Genomic DNA, 22498 nt, shown 5'->3' on the forward strand with positions numbered 1-22498 from the left:
AGTTATAAATTATATTAAGATGTATTTGGTATGAATAATAAAATATATCGGTATAAAATGTAAATGATAATCATTTACTAAGGCACAATTTAAAGAGTATTAATAATAATAATTCAATTTTCTTTCACCAAGCTTCCAATAGGGGCACGCAATTTTACGAAAATGAATTTTAACAAGGTCGATGCTCTCAATAGCTTGGAATAGCCTTTAAATGACCCCGTTCTTTTCGAGACAATAAAATTCGGTCGCGCATTTGGCCGACTAAGTTCACACAAAGGTAGGAATTTTTACGGACGCGAATAAAAGCCAGATTCGCTCCTAGCATCCATTCCTCAGATTCTTTTCTGTGTTACAGCGTGAATAAGTGTAATACGTAAAACGCAAGTTTCCGATAAACACTTAAAAATAATGGCCAAAAAAAGCGATACGATGCGATCTTTTTTAACACGCCTGACAGACCCAGTAACGGAGATGGTGATTAATAAATATTATGGTGATTAATTAATATTATCTCTGGACGAGATATCGCATTTTCGTTTACGAGTCTTCTTAATGACGAGACCCCGTTCATATCAGCACCGTGTATCAGCATGTTTAACACCGTAGTTTCTAGTTGAAACACGAACCACGCGGCAATTTCAGCGGAAATTGCCGTGTTTTAATGGCTCCCAACTGATCCTTTAAACTTCCATGCTGCATTACGCTAAGTAGCTTAATAATTAACTCCCACATGGAACTCGCGTCGCAATAAAATTTATCGCAAATTAATTGAAAAATAATATTCCCGCACGCCTCTGCCATTTATACGCGTCGCTCAATCCGCGCATTTAATTTTCGCATTGTTAAGCAATTCACTAATTAATATGTTCACACATCGGATCCTCGTTAGGCGAAACTTGAACGCAAGTTAATTTAACGGAGTTAACTTTCTCTGTCGTCATCATTTGACAGGCATTTTGCAATACGTATGTCTATTTAAATTTCCTAGAACCGCGGGCTAAACAGAAGGATAAATAGGTTCTCCAAACAGTTTGATATTAAACATATATTGATGATGTATATCAATTTCGCGTTGAAAAATTTCAAGGTAGCGCCTAATCTGGAAGCCAAATCGACAGGGCGACCATGCCTTTAATGAATTTCTCTGTTTTACATAAGAATACACTTTATATATGCAGATATCTGAATGTCATCTGAATCTCACCTTGACCCGATTACTTCATCAGATGGATCTGAATACGAGACTTTTGCAATTTTTGTCGCTTATAATAAATCATATAGATTGACTGTTTATTGTTTAATCTGTCAGATTAATCGTTGCGCGATCAGAGATATATTTGTTCGCGCATTAATGGATAATATTTTGTTATTGAAAATATTTCCAGCTTTATAAAATTGCTTACCTAGAGATCATTAATTAGAGATAGGATTCATTTCTTTTATACAAATAATACCGGCAAGTTTCGTAAATTGACGCGTTTCGCCTCCTTTGAACGATTGGCGACGTTTGATCGGATAACAATGGTAATAATGCAAATCAAATTTAATTCAATGTTTACCATTACATTGAACATACAGTGGCAGTTTTCGCGTGCATGTAAAACATCGAAATCCGTCCGGGCGAAATTATGCCGATTCCAATCGTCGAGTTTAACTTCTCTTTTCTCCATTAATTTTTTTTCTGAATATTTCTCTTGTACCGTGCCGGTTATCTCCTCGATCGAAATCCATTAAGGAAACGTGAGATGTCTTATCGAGGCTGCCTCTAGCGAGGCGATCATTTGCCGCGACGAAGGCCGTCGTTCTCGATAATATCGTTTAGCACACACGTGTAGATTTCACGGACGACTTACCTTGTAACTGCCGACCGCGTGTGCGCCATCGTAGATGTAGAGATGGTCGTTGCAGTCTAGCTGCAGCTGATCGAATCGGAGCATGAAACGTTGGAGGATGCTGTGAGTCTGGAAAGTAATGGCGCAATCGAGCTCCCTCTCATTTTGCGACGTAAGAACGGCGCCGTCTATCTTCCTGTAAAGGTCCCGCAGGAAGTACTTCTTGCAGATGTCGCTCATCTGGTCTGCAATGAGAACGGAAATGGACGAACGTGAAAGTTAATCGATTCGACTCGCTTGGGTCTCGATATAAACGTATCGCGTGAAAATAGGATTTATTGAAAGCTTTATTTTAAAGATACTTCGGGAATGTGTAATATTTACGAATCAGAAACTGAGGTGTTCCTGCCAAATTTAAACGCATCCATTTTCTGTTTACGTACAGTACGAGTTAACGATCCTGTCCTAGGGAGGGGCAAGTAGCTGATTGACCAGTTCTACGCTTCCCTTGCCCCGTCTAGAATAGAATTCATTGACGCGTACTGAACATTCGAAAATAAGATAGGAAAAGCGTCGGGAAATTGGCGCAATTTGATATTTTCCAAAATAACTTTTACGATATATTTGTTTCGATTGGCTGCGATATTTCAGATTTTGCATTCTCGTGGAACATGACACCGAACACGTGACACACAATCGCACTTTTCCTCCATTATGGGCGCGTTTTCAATCACACTTTTCCTCCATTATGGTCGCGTTTTCAAAAGCCGCCGAACAAAGAGGGTGAAATTCACATTTTCAGGGCGAAAAAAAATTTCCACTTTTGCGCGCGGATGACACGGCCGTGTTGTCCGTACATCGTACAAATAACCACAATGCTAGAATGCGCGATTGCAGCCGGCGGATTTGCATTTAAAACGAATGATAACGAATGCGCGACGACAGTCGGCAGTCAACGCGTCGAGGAAATAAGTTACAGACGCACTTCGGCCCGGGGCGTTATTGCGATATCGTTGCAGCTTCCTCCTCCTCTCCCCCTGCCCCCCCGACATTATGCCATAACGTATTTTGGAGCGGGCAACAGAGGTTGCAGTTCTAGAACTTTGTGCACGTCTTCGTTTCTCTCTCTCTCTCTCTCGCAGAAAGAGCATCCTTCCTGTCTCACCCTCTATCCCATCTGTTTCTCTTCCCCATTATCATCCCTTTGCAGCTCTTCGCTCCAGCTGTAACGTCGAGAAATTACTTACTCCCAAGACTGGGGGTTTGTGACGTACGCGTTTGTGCCAGCTAAAGTGTAATTGCGTCGAGTTTTCGATCGTCTGGAGCGAGTTACGTATATGATATTTAAATGAAAGACATCTGAGAGAGATTTGTGCCTAGAATATGTTTCCTTGAACTTAAAAAATTCACTCTAGGCGCAGGAGATTTGGATGAAATACACCGATCGTCGACGGAACTCTCGGTGCGAATTTGATTAAAACGACGCAAAATTGCGTGTTTCGACACGCGCGAATAAATTCGTTATATCCAACTGCGAAGTTGGCCGAGTCGAGAAGAACTTTTACTGCCATCGGTAAGAAATTTTACGAGTCTTCTTTGCACCTCGACGCCGCCACCCGCTTGTCGAACACGTACGGTGCGTTGCACATCTGGATGTGACAGGTGAGCAGGAAAAACGTGACTCGTCGTTAAGTAATGTATTATGGCACGCGCAGGTGGCATTCCCCGGATCGACATAGAGGTCGATATAGAGGTCATCCCGAGTCCGATGCCTCCTTCTCCCTCCCCCCTCCTTCAATCAGATATGAATAGAAAAGAATCGATATGCGCTATTTTTTTATCTAGAGACAGACATTGCTATTCTTGTACGATAAATTGAGGATATATTTATGACGCATTAATCCTATAATATTTGGCTAACCCGAATATGTCGTCGGAAAGAACACGAATGCGCCATTACCCGCTGAAATTAGAGCAAATTGAAGTTTTCATTGCCTCAGATATTCCGAATAAATAGCGCGGAGAAAATTTTGACGTATTTCAAACTACGAAGATCCACAGACGTCTTTGTGCAGGGGCGCTAAACTAAATACGAAGTCTTAAGGAGACTAAATTCAGAATCCGGAAACTTAGAGACTGGAAGAAAAAAGAAGAATCAAAGGCAGAAATCTTCGTCGAGTTTTGGAGAATACAATTTCGCAGGAGCAGAGATCGGGGATATTCCGAGAGAGAAAACTATTTTCTCAGACAACTATAAGTTGGCGAATTTAACGAATAAGTAACTCCATTATACCGGGAAGTTTCGATTTGCAAATTTCTCATACACGAAATGATTTACTAAAGAGATATAACGTATAAATCTCTCCCTTATCTCCCATTTTCACGATAAAATATTTCGATTATGATATACTCGAAATGTATAGGATTTTCCCAAATTTACCAAGAGATATGGATATAGTCTTTTAAAGTAAACGCGCGCATTTAATAATATAAAATAAAATATTAATTTTTAACATTTTATATTAAAAACTAATGTCTTTTTAATATGAAATTAATATTTTATATTAGAAATTAATATCTTTTTAATATTAAATTAATATTTAATTAAATTTATATTAGTATAAATTATTTTATTATTAATCATTTACATTAATAGAGATGACTTGTTTTAATTTTTATATTGACGTTTAATATTTAATTAAAATCAGAGATTCTAAACGAATATTAATTTTTAATATTTTTTATATTAAAAGTTAATATTCCTTTATTAATGTCCAAATCTCCGATTTACATGATACATCGCGTGTATAAATTTTAATCGCGTTTCTATCGAGGTATTCTATATTCCCGGTGGACCCATTGAGAGCGTTTACATGAACGCTTGACCAACGTTTCCCTCGACTCAAAAACGATTACGTTTCTCAATGGGAAGCGCGCTTATTCAAATGGACATCGATCGAGGACGCCGCACTTAATCATTTACAGTTCCTCGGCGAAGAACCAAACCGCCGATTCGTACGTTTAAACGCGCCGGTCCACGATGCTTAATATCCATTCGGATCGGTCAAACGGATCAGAATCGAATTATCGGTTCGACCGATCGGCGAGCGATTGATTCGCGTGCACCGTCGAGATAAAACGGAGTCGACTCAATACAAGCCGCGATTTATTAACTTCGCTCTGTTGCACGCGACGTGATAAGGAGAGAAGGCACGTTAAATTCATCGGATTATAATCCTGAGAGAAGGAATTTCACGCTCCCATCCTCTCCGCGCGATTCGCGATGTAAATAATAAATTTTTCTGATATGTCGCGATATATCAGCGCTAATGGATTCATCTGCCGCTTCGACCGTCGACTGCTTTAGATAGGGAAGTCTCGATTCTCTCGGGACCGTAGTGTCAGGATTGCTTCGGCGATAATTCTACTTCGTTTTCTACCTTTGCGATATATATATATTTAATTTTTATCCGCTCTGTAACTCTGTTTACAGAGAGCTCGCGAAGTAATATCATTTTCGCTTTGTTTTATTTATCGCTTATCAAGCGGAAGAGGATATGAATCGCTGTAATATAATGCTGCATTGTTAATTCTTGCAATTGCATTACCTTTGTAATGTATCTAATTGGTACTACGGTAGCTACATTTCGCAAGAAAGCTTGTTTGGGGAGTGTAATCAATTAATCGTAATTATATAATATTATATTTCAAGTCTGGAACAACATCACTTTGATTATTTTCAGCAAATTTATTTTCAGTTGTATAATTCAATAAAACGTCATGATATTCAATGTCATAATCTTCGTCTTTTATCTCGTCCGAATAAAATTTTACATCATCATAGAAATCTTCCAAATAAACGTGTGATATAAATCAATCTGATTATGACACCATTCTGTCAAAATTAATTTTTCGAGTAAGCATAATTTCCATCTTTTTAAAAAAAATGCTCTTTTTAGTTTTTATTTATATTTCCATCAAAATATACATGTGCCATATCAATTTCTTTATCATTGCCGTGTAAGATGCATAAAAAATGGTGATTAAAACGATAACATTAAAAAAACGACATTAAAAAATTAACTGTATCTCAATAAAATTTCAATTCTTCCAAAAACTAATAAAAGTATAAGGATTGAGATTTGTGCTCCTCTTCTTATGGCTGAGATTTAAGATTCTCTTAAGATTGCTAAGGCAGAAATGGCGGTCGGAAAAGCGCGAAGAGATCAAACCACTCGAGCTTCCCCCCGCGACAATCTCGGGATCGAGATTTCTTCGACGTTGCCGATTCGTTCTGGGTGAAGGAGTTACGAGAATGAAAGGACAAAAAATAAAAAGCCCGTAACGAGGCCGCTGCGCGAGGCAGGGAGAGGGGGGAGGGGGAGAGAGAGAGAGAGAGAGAGAGACGGGACTACCGCCCCGAACAAGAAACTCGATTGAAAAGTTTCCGCTCGCGGCTAGGGATAGTTTTCCGCATGGTGCAGCTGCCGATGGACCAGTTCGAGGGCGAGAACATTCTCTCGAGGAGGCGAGAGGAGATTCCCGTAAAGATAAGAGCGCGCTATTTCCGCCGGCGGTCACGACTCCGGCGTAAATAAGGTACACGTACGCGAGGCGACGATCGGCGCCGTCAAAGTGCCACGTGCGCCATGTCGCCCATCGCAATCGTCGCACTGACTTCCTTCCGGTGGTTACACCCGGCTGCGGATGCCCGTCATTCGTGAAGATGAACCACCGATGCCGTATTACTTGGTCTTCGCGAACCGAAACCTTGTCGTATAAAACGAAATAAAGCTGGTCGTCTTCCTAAGTCTTAGACTTAATAAATAAAAGATCGAAATGAGAGATGAGAAATTAATTTTTTTTATTTGTTCTTTGACGTTTTGGAAAATGTATAGGATAGATTATTTATTCCTTACGTTTAAGAGCTCATAATAAATGTAATTACTCTGTCCGTTGAAGATAAGTAAAGAGCAGATGCAAAAATTTAATTTCGACTTGAAATTGACAGAAGAAGGAGAGAGAGATTATGTACATTCTTAAAACTTAATTCATTGAAATCTTAAGCTTCTTCTCTTTAAGCTTTAACGTTAAATATTTTCAGATTTATATATAATATTTACATTTCCCTTCAAATATTTGCGAGCAAGATCCGCGCGATTCGAAATTCGTCGAAAAATCTTATAGATGATAAAATATGCGATTACGTGATCGTAGAGGTAAATTTGCGCGAGATTAAAAACTGTTTCAAAAATATCGCGCGCAAAAAAAATTAATCAACAAGTAGCAAGAGTTTCCTGAAACTGGCGAAACTAAAACCAACGATTAACTTTCTCGGATATTAAACGATACCGTAATTTTTATCCATTTTACAGCAAAGTTATCCCGTAATCTAACTCTATCCAATATAACGGTTGATGCACTGTAAGAAACTTTAATACACAGTATTTCGTTCCTAATAATTTCACTTGTAATCGTCTATTACTGAATTTATACATCGGTAAACTCGTTAAATTTGTCGCGCACGCGAGACTAATCATTATCCACGTTTTGCGTGAACTGTAGAGATCTCTTTCTTTTTAACATTACTGCACACCCTCGTGTATATCGTATCATGAGCTACTATTTGATCGTGGCGCATCGATCCTTGCTCTTCGATCCCTCGTTTGTCGTAGATCCGTGTCGTGTAATGTCACCGCAAAGTTTCGAATTTCACGTAAAGTCGCGTGCTAGACGAGCCGAACAGCGGGCGAGGAAAATAAAAGGCGGGAAAGGAAGAGGAAGGGAGCACTAGAAAGAGAGAGAGAATGAGAGAGAGAGAGAGAGAGAGAGAGAGAGAATGAGAGGGAAAGACGAGGGAGAGAGAGAAAGAGAGAGAAAGACGAGGGAGAGAGAAAGAGAGAGAAACGATGAGAGGGAAAGAGACCCTTTGGTTACGATGGTGCGCGTCGGCCCTACGTCGACCCTCCGGCAACCACCCCCTTCTCGTACGCCATCATCCAATGCGACCCTCCCTCTTGTACCCGGCCTCGCCCTCCACCACCTCGTCCTTGATCCTCTCTCTCTCTCTCTCTCTCTCTCTCTCTCTCTCTCTCTCTCTCTTACTCCCTCTCCCTCTCCCCCTCCCCGTGTCTCTTTCGGTCTCTCTCCCTCTCACCTCTGGCACGATGTAAGCCCGTTCCGTCGATCAATATTACTCTCTTCGAGCGCACCACGGCTCGTCTGAACGCCAACCGAGCGCTATCATATTAAGTTCCGAGCACTTTGCTCCGAACACTTGAAGAAGCTCCGGCACATCGCGAAAGTTTTCTCGCGCGAATACTCGGCGTGGGTGGGCGATATTATCTGTATCTCTCCCCCACGACGGAGATCGCGTCGCGAGCGTTTTTACGCTCATACGTGGCTTTTATCCATTTTCTTCCGGAGCCGAGGTGAATGTAAATTTTTATTCGACGCATTCTCGCTCTCGTCGCCGGGGAAATCTTGCCTCCCCTGAAAATCGGCGGAAGAGAATTTTTGTCTCGCACAAGTTCACGAATTAGATCAATTAAAATAAATTCTGAAAGAAGCGTGTCATCGAATATACTCGTTTGAAACAAGAAAGATGTAAGAAAAATAGAGAATCAATTTTAAACGATTCTTGTAATTAACGAGTCCAAAAATTGCGCTCGAATCCGTGCTGAGTAAAATTACTAACATACATCATGTTTCTGACAGTTAAGTTTCCACCGAACAGCAGCGTACAAGGTCTGCGTTCCAGGCCCGCAAAGTTATTTTCTCTGCTCTAATAAATCTAAACCCATCTTGCACGACAAGGGAGTACATTTTTCTTCGACTCTTGTCCGCGTTGGCGCCAAAGAAAAGCGTGTCGCGCGCGCGCTTTGTCGGGAGCACTCCTCGAAAGTTTTCCTCGACGATATGATTTTATCCAGCGGGAAATAAAGAGTCGACCCCAGGAACAATATTATCGGCGCACATAACGCAGATACTCTCGAAAGTTTACCTGACGGGCGCACGTTCCATATGGCTTCCGTCGCGCCTTCGAGTCATCGATCTAATCCGCCATACATGAAAGAAAGTTTAGTGATACGGGTGAAATAGTACGCGGACGTTCGTGGACAAGTTTCCTCTTCCCTCTCCTGTGTCTTTAATACCACTTTCCGAATAACTTTGTCACGCGCGTTCAGATAACGATACAATTTATCATTCTTCAAAAAGATACTTCAACTTTTTTGCGGATTAAATCTTCCATTACTGACAATAATAATAGTCTCCTGAAAAAAAATTGCTAGCTAAAATTGATCGAAACGACGCATAGAGACTTTTGTGCAGTTTTAGAGAAAGGAGACATTCATCCGCGGATTCATCCGCGTTAAAATAATCGTGCTTCACAAATATTTCGGCGATATTCGCGAGGCCCATTCAATCGCGTCCGTAAATCCGTCGCGAATTGGTCCCCGCACAGTTGGATCGAACTATCGTTTTTTTATCGACTATAAAATGCTAAAATCTCGACGATCCCGCGATGCGACGCCGGAATTCGCGTTTAATGAAATGGTGGGAAGATCACAGGAGAGAGGACCGCGATCATAAAAATTCCTCATCGCCGTGGGCGGCTACCGGACGGAATTATGCCCGGCAAAATGGCGTCCGTTAAAAAAGGGGAACCGATACCGCCCGTGTTTTGAATACCCGAGGCCGAGGAACTCGTAAAAATCCACGACACACACAGCAACCCGCTGTAGAAATGACACTTAATCCATGCTCGGAGTATCGACGTTTCCGAAAGTGTTCTCGACCCCAGTCGTCAAGTATAAACTTACGAAAGGCGAACGCGACGCATTTTAATTCAACGGCGCTTCAATTTTCAATTTATATCGCTCAAGTAGTAGGAATTAAGGCCAATTAAAATAACGTTAAATCATATGTTACACGTTTCACATGCATATGTCTTAAGAAAGAGAATTTAATTCTTCATAAGTTGATTCATTTTAAAAGACAATATTTGATAGAGTATTAATTTTACTTATTTTATTTTAATAGTATGTCTTGATATATAGACTTAATAATTATTAATATTATTAACTTCGCATATTTTGCAAATATTAAATTAACAATTACAAAAAGGAAAAAGTATTCCATGTGAGATAAATAATTACATAACATTCAGATATTCTCGCACGCGATTGTTGATAAAAATAGACACGTTTAACACAGATTCATCCAAATTTATTCGTATCTCGGACAAACGTTCGGGTGTTTCGCGTATATTCTGTATAAAAGGTGACACGAGGAGAACTATTTATGCATGTGTACAACGGACGTTCGTGCTGGCTGGTGTACCGTTGCGATAGGATCGATTCTCGCCACGGTATCATAAACCCTCACCTTACCTATCCCAAGTAAGATCCTAGGTGCGCCTCACGCACACCTAACGCAAGACACATGCATCCCTAATGCATTAAGACAACTTTTCTTCTCCCCGAGGCGGCGAATGTGGGCGCAACCCACTTTTTACCGTGCATAAAGTCGCGAATGGAGTTTCATGCGTGGAGACGAAGCGCCGGGAGCCCTTACACGCAAGCCGTAAAGAATAAGTTTACGGTCGACTCCTGTCAGATCCCTTATTCCTGTCGGAAATGAACATAAATATCTATTCGCGCGGTTATCGATTATCGAGAGAAAAATAAATTTGTCAAAAGTGGATTTAACAAAGTGAGCTTTATAATGATCCATCACGAACTATTCGATTCTCTGAGGTTGGCCGAAGAACTATTGCGGTATAACTCAATCCTCGTCCCTTGCAAATTGAATTCTCTCTCGCCTATAAACGGCGGTGAAATTCGAGGGTAATAATTCGGGCAATTTGACGCGGTGTCGCGTACAATTGTGTTTTTAGCATATGTCGATGATGAGAAGCATCCAGCACGAGGCGGGGATATCTCTATAACCATCGTTGCGAAACGACGATAATCCGTGATGCGAATTCTCGTTCGATTTTATGGCACGAGACGATTTTATTGCGAGCCATGCGGTTATCGAGAGCAACGGTGAATTTTCAGGTACCTCCGCGAATTCTTGCCTCGATATCGCGACGTCGATGGACGGGTGGGTACCCCGCGGGGGATACTCCGCTTTTGTGTCGCTTTCGAAGAGGCTGATGAGATACTCTGAGAACGGGGCTTATGGTCTATAATTTACAGATCGACTTACATTCGAGTCGAAATATAACTTTATCGAACGAGAAATGAAGATAAAGGTTCAAATCGAATGAATGTTCTTAAATGTAAGAGCATTTTGAGATAATACGATATATTGCGTTGCACAACTACTGAATAGGCAAGTTTAGCATATTTATAGTATAGATAAGTGACTTTTTTATATCATTATATTTTTATAATTATTCAACTACAGTAGTGTTACATTTACATGATATTTTTATTTTTAATATTATAAGAAATATTACAAGAAAATGAAATAATTTATTAAATATAAAAACTCAGGTAGGAAAAGTTACTAATAAGAGTCAAAAGTATTAAATAGACGTAAATAGATTAAATGGAAATCTTTTTAAAGAGAAGATTCTTATTCGCGCTTGGCTCTAATTAGCCCACTTATTACTATTTTAATATTACAGCATCACATAGTATCTATAATTGCATCAATTCATTTTAAATGGCATTTAATTAAAATTATTATACATATGATTCGTATTTATTTCATTATATTGGTTTTCGTTCATAAATGCATTGCAGAATCAATTGTATCGTAAGGATGATTGTTTCGATATCAATATTTGATACTTGCCACATATGATTGACAAGGAACATCTAAATGACTCCAAATTGTCTGGACATTATGTTTTCGTCAGATATACACCGAGAAAAAAATAATTGTAAACTTACTAAATATTTTCAACTAATTATTATTTTTAAATTGAAATATTTAAGAATCTAAGTTTTAAATAAATGTCATGTTAGACATTAATATGTTGTATAATTGAATTTAACTACTTAAATATTTCAATTAAAAGAATAATAATTAAGTTGAAAATATTTAATCAAGTCTTTTTGTCAGCGTATAAAGTTTCAACAAGCTTTCCAATTAACAAAAGATCCAAATCGATCGTAAGATATCCCATGAAGAGTTTTAATAAAATATGCGAAAGAGACATCAGATAAACATCCTCAATGACTAGGAAAAAAGGGACACCCTTTGCGTCGAAAATCTCGTCTAAGCAACCGAGCCAGCCCCGTCCAGGATTACGATCTCCCCCGATACATTACACCAATACACCAACGCGCGAGATGTGTACTTACAGTTATCATTCTTGCCATCGACGCGGCCGGCACTTTGGCACAGCACGAGCGCCAGGAGCAGGAGGGCCCGGGTGCCCCCCGCTAGGCACATCCCTGCGGCCTTATCGTTATCGGCACGCGCGCATCGTCCACATCATCCCCGCGCAAAAGGCACCGAGAGAAAGACGTCGTCTATCTCTCCCCTCGTTCTCTCTATTTTCCTCTCTTTCTCTTCCCCTCTACACGCACGCACGCACGCACGCACGCACCATCGCGACTGACGGACACCACGACGGACCAACCGCACCCCGCGACGTGTCCCGCGCGACTGAGCGCTGCTCGCCACGATTTTACGCGCGAACCGCCCCCGCACGCATCGTTCCCCCATCGTTGTAGTAGTAGTAGTAGTCGTCGTAGTCGTCGTCGTCGTCGTCGTCGTCGTCGTCGTCGTCGTCGTCGTCGTCGTCGTCGTCGTCGTCATCGTCGTCGTCATCGTTATCGTTGAAGAGAGAAAGAGAGAGAGGAAGAGGGGGAGAGAGAGAGACTCGCGCGTGCGCCCTGAGACTATCAGTCTCTCGAGAAGGGTGTGGATGCGAACGGGGTTGAAAGGACTCCGCGACGTACTATGCCGACACCCACGCTCATTGTTGAAGCGAGTTAATGAGGACGAGCCGTAACCGGCTTTCCGGCCGGATTACGTGTCGCGGCGCAGACACGCGAAAATGCGCGAACCACAGAAATTGCGGGGAACATCGTTCGAGAAATGCGATGAAGAAGCGAAGATAATCTTGTATGACCTGAGAATACAAGGAAGAATTCTAAATGAGATCGCTTGACTCGACTTTGGCAGCGTATCTTGGAGGAAATGCCTTGGAGAAGGTTGCACTTGCGATTACAAATTAAGTCTGCGTATGTTGTTTTTTTATGAACGACGAATATAAATCACTTTAAGGAGCAGTAAAATATATAGGTAAAATCAGACTTTTAAAAACTTATAAAAAAATAAGAAAGGTTTAAAATAAAAAAAACTTCATTGACAAATTAGGAAGATAAGGAAAGTTTAAAATAAAAACATCTGAAAATGGAAAATTGAAAAATCATCTCGATTATATTTGAAAAAATTCGGCGCTAAAAGATTATATATAATTACGACTCCATTTTCTGCATCTTCATATGTAGGATTAGGCGAATAATTGTTACAGTTGTGAAAAGAATAAAAGAATAAAATTACACGAGACACAATCGCGTATTTTGAGATTTAAGCGAATTCATTTCACGAAGAATAAATATCAACAATCTCGTATCAAACTTTGAGTTTAAGGTTTAACCTATGTGTGTTCTGACATTCTAAATATCCTCGCGCAACCATAACTGAGAACACAGTATGTTCTCCAACACGGAGCAGATGGTGCCGGAAGTTACAGCCGCGCCTGGTTACAATGTTCCCAGTCGCGGAAGCTCCGAATCGCGGGGAACTTTCTCGTTGCATTCAATTTCGCGAAAATTTAGTATTCCTCATGGACCGCGGGACATCTCGCATCGGTAGGATGGATCGGTGAAAAAGTGCAGGAATTGCACATCTTGACCGCTTGACTCGCGAAATCGACACCCGAGGAAGTTTCGCGCGGACCCGAACGAGGATTCATATCGGTGGATACGAAGTTATAATATTTGAGCCCCGAAGTCGAAGCGCGCGCTGCGCTTTATGCTGCCTGAAAAGGGATGTCGAAGTGCCAGATGCACTTTGACAGCGTTCTCCAGCTGACGAGAGAAGTTTCGAATTGCGAATATGAGAAAATTGAATATTTATATGTGTCTGTGTGTGTATTACAACGTTGCTGGTCTCCTTACATACACTGTAAAAATATGTAAAAGGTAAGTAAAATCGAGTTCTTGAAGAAAGGGGAGAGAAATGTGAATTTCTTCCAAATCTGTGATATCGTGAAAATACTTTTATGAAGATGTCAGTCACGGAGACTAAATTTTTGACAAATTAACTTTGATATGAAAAATAACTTTAACTTTATTATTTTTGCATTTATTTACAAATTATGTATAATAGTTGTTAAAAACATAATTTTTCATATAGGGATAAAATAATACTTTGGACAAGAAAGATGGCAAAATATTTTATTTATCATGCATAATAATTAATTAAGATAAGTTAGTAATTAGGTTACGTAATTAAGACGAAACGCGTACATTAACAAATTATGACCAATAAGAAGAAAAGACTATTTAAACACCTTTTGGTTAAAGGGATGTCAGAGACAAGCGGATTCAGGCGAGGAGCGATTAAAACCCTTTCCTTTTAGGCGGAAAATTAGATTGCCGTCAGTGGTCGAAGTAACGGCCGAGGTGAAGAGATTAAGAAGTCGTCTGCGGGAAACTAAGGAGGTGCGAAAAGTCATCGTGGTAAATTTCATTTTATAAGAGATGCGAATGAGTTATTGTCCAGCGAACCTCTTCCATTTGAAAAGTATTCTCGTCGAGAAAAAAAAATATTCCTCGAGAAAATGATATTCCCTGATGATCATCGGAGATCCATCGCGTAAATCTTAGATTATAAGAGAGATAGAATTTCCCAGATTATAAGAGAGATAGAATTTCTTTCACACAAATTTTCCAATTCGTAATTAGGTAGCGACGAGAATTAATCGGATGACAGCTTGATGCGAGATTTAATGTCAAAAGTATAAAATTTCATTGATAATTACGTGATCGATCTGCTCTTTTCTGATAACATAATAATATAAAAATCATTAGACGTGATGAAAATGTTAATATTTCATATTATGATTGACAACTGAGGAAGAAAGTGATGCACATTTTAATACCGCTGATGTATGCATCATTGTGATATAATTGATATAAAATTGAAAAATTTTACAGTGTGCATCTTTCTTATTCTTTTATAATATACTGATAAAAAATCAATAACAGTATGTTTTTATTATTAAAAGATGACTGAAGAATTTTTTCATTTATTTAAAAGACTAATGAATTTTTAAATTATTAATACAATTTACGTAATTTATAACAAATTCACAAAGTATGCAAAAAAGTTATCATGTACATTTATTTTAATAAATTTTGAGAATCCTGTATTACGACTTATATTAAGAGCTAAATTAATTTATAAAAAATGAATTTTCCGAAAAGAAAAAAGTTCAACTCTATTAATTTTTTTATTTATAAACACAAATTTTAATAATTACACAATTGTTCGGCAATGTGGAAAAGAATTATCGCTATATAAATATAATGATTAATCAAATAATGGCGTTATCGTGACGTTGCGATCCCTTAAATCGACGCAAGGCATACATTTAGTCCATAAAAAAATCTCACCAACTATTACAACGCCACAATTTCCAACTTCGCCGGTCATCATATCGCGGCGTCATACAAGCGAGAAAAATCGATAACGTACGACGTGTCTGTCATATCCATCGCAATGTCGTGAAGCGATGACACGATGGTGTATCGTAGCTCGTAGCCAGCCAAAGGGTTAAATCGATACTACGATTTCAAGCTATATCGGGAAATATTCGAGTGGCCAAAGTGATAAGATACATATATAAAACGTTGCATTCATAAAATTTTTCATATTTTATAAAGTCTGTTATATTAAGAGAACCCGCGAGAGAGAAAGAGAGAACATTTTTGCTCTCTTATGTTTGAACAAATAAAAAAATTTAATTATTATAAAATAATTTATTATGAAATTTGAATTGCGCATTTTAGCCAACAAAATATTATTTACTCATTTCGTATGATTTAATACGCTGGTTTTGTTAACAATATTTGCTATTGTTCACATTGATAGCGCAAAGTGAAATATAAAAAAATTTATGAGAAGCATTTTTTAATAATCGTTATTAAGACTTTATAAACATTGCTTAAACAATTCTACAAATTTGTATATTCTTTACTTATCTTTGTTGCGTCGTTTCGCTTCTCTCTTTCGCTCTTTGCTTTTGTCTCGTACCGCTTTACGTATCAACGACCGTAAAAATCTCTTTTACATAATCCACACACAAACGTTTTATTACGCTTTTGAAGCGCCACTTATTAACAGGCTCTTTCGCTCTTTTATCTTTCCTCAATCTAGTTTTCATCGCGACGGCTTTTCGCATACGCTGAAAGAAAGCGTACAATGTTGCTTATTTTAATAGCAGTGATTTAAATTAATATCTCAGTATTAAAGCGAATTCTCTCCATCACCTCGGGCAGTGTCGCAATGAGGCATTAAATCGGACGTTGCAACGCGAAATCCCATTTTGCAGAATTAAACAAGGATGCGAAAGAATGCGGCAGCCGGCCGCGAACTGTCACACATTCCGCGCGGAGATTCCGCGCGTTTACCTATTAATTAATCTTAATCTCGATTAAACCCGAACACAAAAGCAACAGCGAACCTTCGTGCTTCGCTAAGCAGCTTTCGAGGTAAATTACGGCTTGGCGACACGGCAAAGCGTCGAGGCTAGGATCGTAGCCAGAGAAATGTCCCAAGATGCACTTTTAGGGTAGATTTATCTCGAGAATATATTTGGATTCCACGACGAAAAAAAAACTCCGCCTCAAACACGAAGCAATTCTTGAAAATTTTTATTCCTATTCCAATAAGAACTGATAGAATTTTCGTGTAATTTCTATTTTTAACAATTAAAATTGACTTAGTAATTAAATATATTGCTATTTATTATTATTATTATTATTATTATTATTATTATTATTATTATTGTTATTATGATGTATAATAATTCGTTGGACGAATCGGATTATTTTTATATTTGCGAGTATTGAAAAGTTTGGCTCAATTAAAGATAGAGTCGATTATCGGTTCTGAAGGAGACATACGACCAGGAGAAAATTAATTAAAATGGAAATCGTGGGAAGAAAGCCGCGATGATGTGGATAACATCTCCGACATGTATGATCCTGGAATCTTGCACTCTCCTCTCTCTCTCTCTCTCTTTCTTCTGTAAAGAATACACGTCCTTAATGGTACGCTATTTAAATAATTGCGCGTTTACGAAATAGCCGGACATTTTCCTCGTGCTTCCTTACGCTTTTTCCTTCGCTCTCTTTCTCTCTCTTTTCTTCGAGTTTTCTTTGTCCTTCTCCGGGACTATCACGAACGATTAAGCTCGCGTGGGAAAAATCGCGACATAAGTACCGAGCATAAGAATCGCATCATTTCGCGAAATGCGGAGAATTCTTTCATTCCAATGCTCTGTAAAAATCTTTAGGACGGTATTGAAATTTTATATAAAGAAAAATAACGAAAACTCGATTCCTTTAAATTAAAATATATGCATAATATTTGCCTTACATGATATATATTTTTCATAATCATATGAATATATCTGATGTATATTTCTTCATAATCATATTACAAATATAAAACGCGCATGAATCATAGTGAAAATTATTTTTATAATTATAATTATAATTTACGAACGCGAATCTTTAGCGCCGAAAGATAAAAGCGTTATTTAAATCGCGCAATCATGAACTATCTGTGTTTCAAGTCTGTATTAATTGCGCCAACGAACGATGCATCGTCGTCGAATCGGCGACCCTCGATACCACCGAAGCAACTCGATAAGATATTCCATATCTTTGAATAAATTTCTGCGAATGTAATCCCCTCTTCCTCTCCGTAGAAGCGATCGGCTTTTAAGTGCTCCGCACGGACTCGTCGTCCGCGAAATCGTTACCGCCCAGTATTGTTAACGCAGTAGATTCACACGTAGATCGCGAAATGAATTTGCACTCCGACTACGAGGATTTGTCTCGACGGAATCGTTATCGACGCAGCTGCATCGCCGAAGCGGATCGCCAGATTGTCTTCCAAAATCGATTACAGGTCCATTTCTATAGCGCTTCGAGGAACAAAATCAACGGCTTAATATTGCGATAATCTAAAAAATACTATAAAAGGCAGTAAGTAATATTAAATGATGTTATAAAATATTTTTTCGTAATATTAAATGATGTTATAAAATATTGTTAAAATATTAAATAATGTTATAAAATATTTTTTCGTAATATTAAATGATGTTTTAAAATATTATTAAAATATTAAATGATGTTATAAAATATTTTTTCGTAACAATAATTTAGATTTCATAAAGTATTTCACTATTAAGATTGCGTACTTTCAGCGATTCGAAAAAATGCGTATTCGCGATACATAAGTTAATTTCACAGGGAATGTTGGTAATTTTATTTCGATGTACTCTAGGTGTATAGTCTTCGCGCCATTTGCTAATTCGCGGTGGAAAATAATAACGCGACTGACGGCATCGCGCGATGTTTTTTACTCGTCCTCTTCAACATGCGCAGGGGTTACCGCAGAATTGGATCACGCGTGCGTTTTTTTTTTTTACTTTTTATTTCTGTATCCGTGGGACGCGCGCTCTCTCGTAAATGCCGAGCACGTGTCGCCGCTGAAAATCTCGTTTCGGAATCGATTAGAGCCCCGTCGCGGAGGGTGACTCTCGCCCGGGGGTTTTTTCTGCGCTGCCGCTAAAAATGTCGGCGAGAATTAATCGTACGCGACAAAGCCGAGGCAATAATCGTAAGCGCCGTTGTTATTTTTCCGTAACGTCGACCGTTATTGGCCTTCGTCGTCGTCCCGATTTTCCATAGGGAAAGAGAGAAGTCGATGAAACGTTAGAAGGTAACTTATGGCGTTAATCAAGCCTCTAAAATTGTTTAGTGTGTCGAAGTAGGGCGCAGCTGATAATGGAAGCGATAAACCCGAACTAATCGCGATTACGCGATCGTGGAAAATTTTACGATTCGCTGAGATGTAGATGAATTTTTTAAAAAATTATCGCGAATCTTTCAAGGTGTAACATTGTAACAAATCTTGATAGATTTCGAGCGTACCTCAGAATTAATTTTTACTCGACTGTTATTTCTGGGTATGATGCACGTTTAAAAGTTTGAACTGACTTATACCTTTAATATATATGAGATCTCGCTCAAGTTTACACTAAAATAATACGGCACTTTAATGTTTCCGTTGTTAAAGCTCCTCCAAGTTGAAACAGAAAATTGCACGAAATTTATATAAAACGAAAAACTGTGTCGGTACAAACCATTCGAATTAAAGTCGAAATGTCCTGGTTTCTTCAAGGTCAATGACGCGTTTTAACATAGGACGTGGCTTCGCCACGACGAGGATTTTTCCAACCGGGAGGAATTTCATTTAATTAAAGGGCTCCTCCGTAATTCGGATAATACCGGCAAACATTCTGCCGATGGACGAGAGTAATTGAGGCTTGTCCTAATGCGAGCCTTAATCCCGGGATAATCTCACGGACGGACTATACGTACTATCTTCGAGGATAACTGTCGCGTAATTCCGTCAGAGATCTAGACAGAAAGATTAAAAACTTTCTGCTCGCCTGATTCGCGGAATTCGTCAGACATGATTAACCCGAGAGGAAGTGGATCGTCGAAAACGAGAAAAGACGATCCGTCGAGCCGCAAATTGATCCAATAGCGAGCAAAGTCGCGCGGTCTATTGAAAGTAGCGAGAAAAAGTCGTCAAGCTGGCCTCCACGAAGGAAGAAAAATTATTCGCTTCGCGTTTACTGAAACGGCAATATTACGGCAAATTTATGGGTCATTTTGTACCGCACGAGGCAGTAAGATACCAATTGTATCTTGGAACAAATTCTAATTTAAACTTCTACGGAAATAAATCCATAGCGAACGTTGCACAAAAACTTTCGTTATCTGATAAAACAATGCGAGTGTATCTACCCCGAGACTGTTTCTGGATTAAAAAGATTTTTTAATTACATTGGCATTTGTCTCAAAGATTTATTACAAGCGTTGAAGATTTATTTAAAAAGATTGTATCATTATAGATATTATACGTCAAATTTGTATTTTAATATAATACCATAATACACTCTATACACTTATACTACAAACTTTAGTAATTTGTAACATTTCAAAGCTGTCTTTAATAATAAATTAAAAATATTTTTTAATTACATTAGTATTTATACTAATATTTAATATCAATAATTGAAATTGTTTTTAAAAATTTAGTTTTAATGGAAAAACATTGATTTGGTCAAATTAAATTGTTATCACAAACGCTGAAAATTTATTTAAAAAGATTATATTATTTTATAGTTTTTAATCCAATTTTTGTATCTTGATATGATACTGCACTCTATCATATTACGCGAACTTTAGTACTTTATAACATTTGAAAGATATCTTTAATAATTTCGCTACTCTCGTTTTAATCCTCATTCCGCATCGATTCGCCGAAGTCACCCCAGAAAAGAATTTGCCCTGGAATTTATTAAAAAAAAAAGAAAGAAAAAAGTAACTGCATCTCGCACGAAGTCCAACATTTTGCTCGTAAAAACACATGAAAATCTGGGGCACGCTTTTATATACGAAATATCGATTCGGCGAGAGCGCGGACGTAGACCGGATGTAACTATTCGTGTTGCAATCTGGAGCGCGAACCGCGGCTCGGCCTCCGAGAACGGAAGTCGTTCATTTCGTTTTTATTACGTCGATATCGGGAGCGGAAAAAGGGGATAAACGAGCTCAGAACGAGAGAGTGTCTTATGGACGAGGGCTGTTTATCCTCTCTCGGACGGGATGAATTAATTTAACTTTATTCCGCGTCCGCGTGTCTGCCCTTGGAATGCGTAGAGTGTCTTGCCCACCCCCTTCTCTCCTTCGCCCCCCCCCCCCCGCCAAAGTGCAACGAAAGAATGCCTCGGAATCAGAGCGCAAACAACAAATTAACCGGCTGACTCAAAGTTGTAACGAGTTTCAAGAACGTCCCCGCCATTTGTCCCGTCCAGTGACTATTCTCAACTCAACCCCCCATTCCCCTTTTCTCCTCCACCGTCTACTGCCTTTCTTGCTGCGGAGTAATGTCGAGAATAATTAAACGACCTGCAGACAGGTGCATTAACCGGCGACCGAATGCTCTGTCAGGGAAAAAAATAGTTCGTTCTCCCCGAACAAAAAATCTGAGTGCGCCGAGTGATTTAAAAATTGTTTTACGTAATTTATTTCTACATAAAAAAAACATTAAATTAAATAAGAGAAGGAAAAAGCTGTCGGTTAATTATCAAATTGCTCCAAATATTGCACGGTATAATTACGTTTCTTCGTAAAAGTGAAATACAATAAATGAAATACAATGAAATACAATACAGGAGGCTCGAAGCGCGATTTAAACAGGATTTGCTTAACGAACATCGCCACGTGTGTCAAGCGAATGTCATAAATTGTGGACACGCTCGACTTGCGCTGCGAGAAACCCTCAATTAATATTCGGGTTTGGCATAACCGCGATCGTTAACGGCAATTTCATTCGCGTAACGACGGCAATTTTACGGCGAAATTTCTGTACGCGAGGGAAGGAGAGGGAGGGGAATAGCAAAAGTGGCCTCCCTATTTTCTTCGCATGGTCAAAGTTGAGAAATAACTCGGGCCATCAAACGAAACAGCCATAAATCTTGCGAAATTGACCGCATACCACGATAATGCAAACACGATCGATCACGAGTACGACACGAAAAGTCGCGTAACCGTCTCTCCTCGACGAAATGCTTCTCCTTTTTTTTCTTCTCTTTGTTTCGTCGTCGAATCGACGGCTTTCAGAAGTCCTGAATTTTATATGGACCCCTCGGCGAAGGAGCGACGCGATCGAGTTTCATCTTGCCAGTGGCGTAGCAAAGCGTGGCGATATTAGACGATCGTGAACAGACCTAATGAGAGTTTGCGAGTTTTATAAATATGAAATATCGTCCGAAATAGAGAGTAGATTCGTGTCTCTCCATTTTTCTGATCTCCAACATCCCTGCACGAGAAAAAAATTCGCTGTCATTTCGATTCTGCAATCAGCTGTATCACGCTCCTGTCCCTCGGCGAATTTATTTCGGCGAGAAAATATTCGACAATGACATATCGCGTTAAAGCAGACTCTGCGGAAAGCGACGTGTAACGACGGGGCGAGAAGGGGGCGAAGCTAACCGACGAAATTCGTATTAGTACCTGTCAAAGGCAGGCAGCGAGGTAGAAGCGCGAGAGATCGGGAAACATTTCTCCGGTTATGTCGAGCGGACGAGTCGCATTTTCTTGGCGTTTTTCTTCGCAGCTTTTCTCAGAGCATCCCTCACCTCCGCCGTGAGTTCCCCTTGCCCACTCTCCTCCGCCCTGATTCTCACCACCCCCGCGATCCACCTGTGCATAAAGAGATGAAAGAGGTGTATAAGCTAAGAGAAACGTTTCTGCGCAGATGCACCGACCGCTTTTTCCATGTAACTACCGTTACATCGGTCGTTCTCGTCCTCGTGTTCCTCC

General features: G+C 39.4%; 1 protein-coding gene and 1 long non-coding RNA gene across 5 annotated transcripts in view; one reads left to right on the forward strand and one right to left on the reverse strand.

Moving 5' to 3' along the window:
- Positions 1–22498, forward strand: part of LOC112639522 — a 166183-nt gene that overhangs the window by 94957 nt on the left and 48728 nt on the right. The window lies entirely within an intron of this gene.
- The window catches only part of LOC105255861, a 169528-nt gene that overhangs the window by 73371 nt on the left and 73659 nt on the right, over positions 1–22498 (reverse strand). For 2 of the 4 annotated variants that reach the window (XM_025413753.1, XM_025413756.1), the window contains exon 2: positions 1854–2077. In XM_025413753.1, coding sequence (XP_025269538.1) covers positions 1854–2077 — 224 coding nt within the window. Of the gene's footprint in view, positions 1–1853; positions 2078–2449; positions 2526–12151; positions 12470–22498 lie in introns of those variants that run through there. The other 2 variants (XM_025413754.1, XM_025413755.1) reach the window with 2 other exon arrangements.

This window comes from Camponotus floridanus, unplaced genomic scaffold (assembly GCF_003227725.1).
Source record: "Camponotus floridanus strain SB8 unplaced genomic scaffold, Cflo_v7.5 scaffold7, whole genome shotgun sequence".
Taxonomy (NCBI): Eukaryota; Metazoa; Arthropoda; class Insecta; order Hymenoptera; family Formicidae; genus Camponotus; species Camponotus floridanus.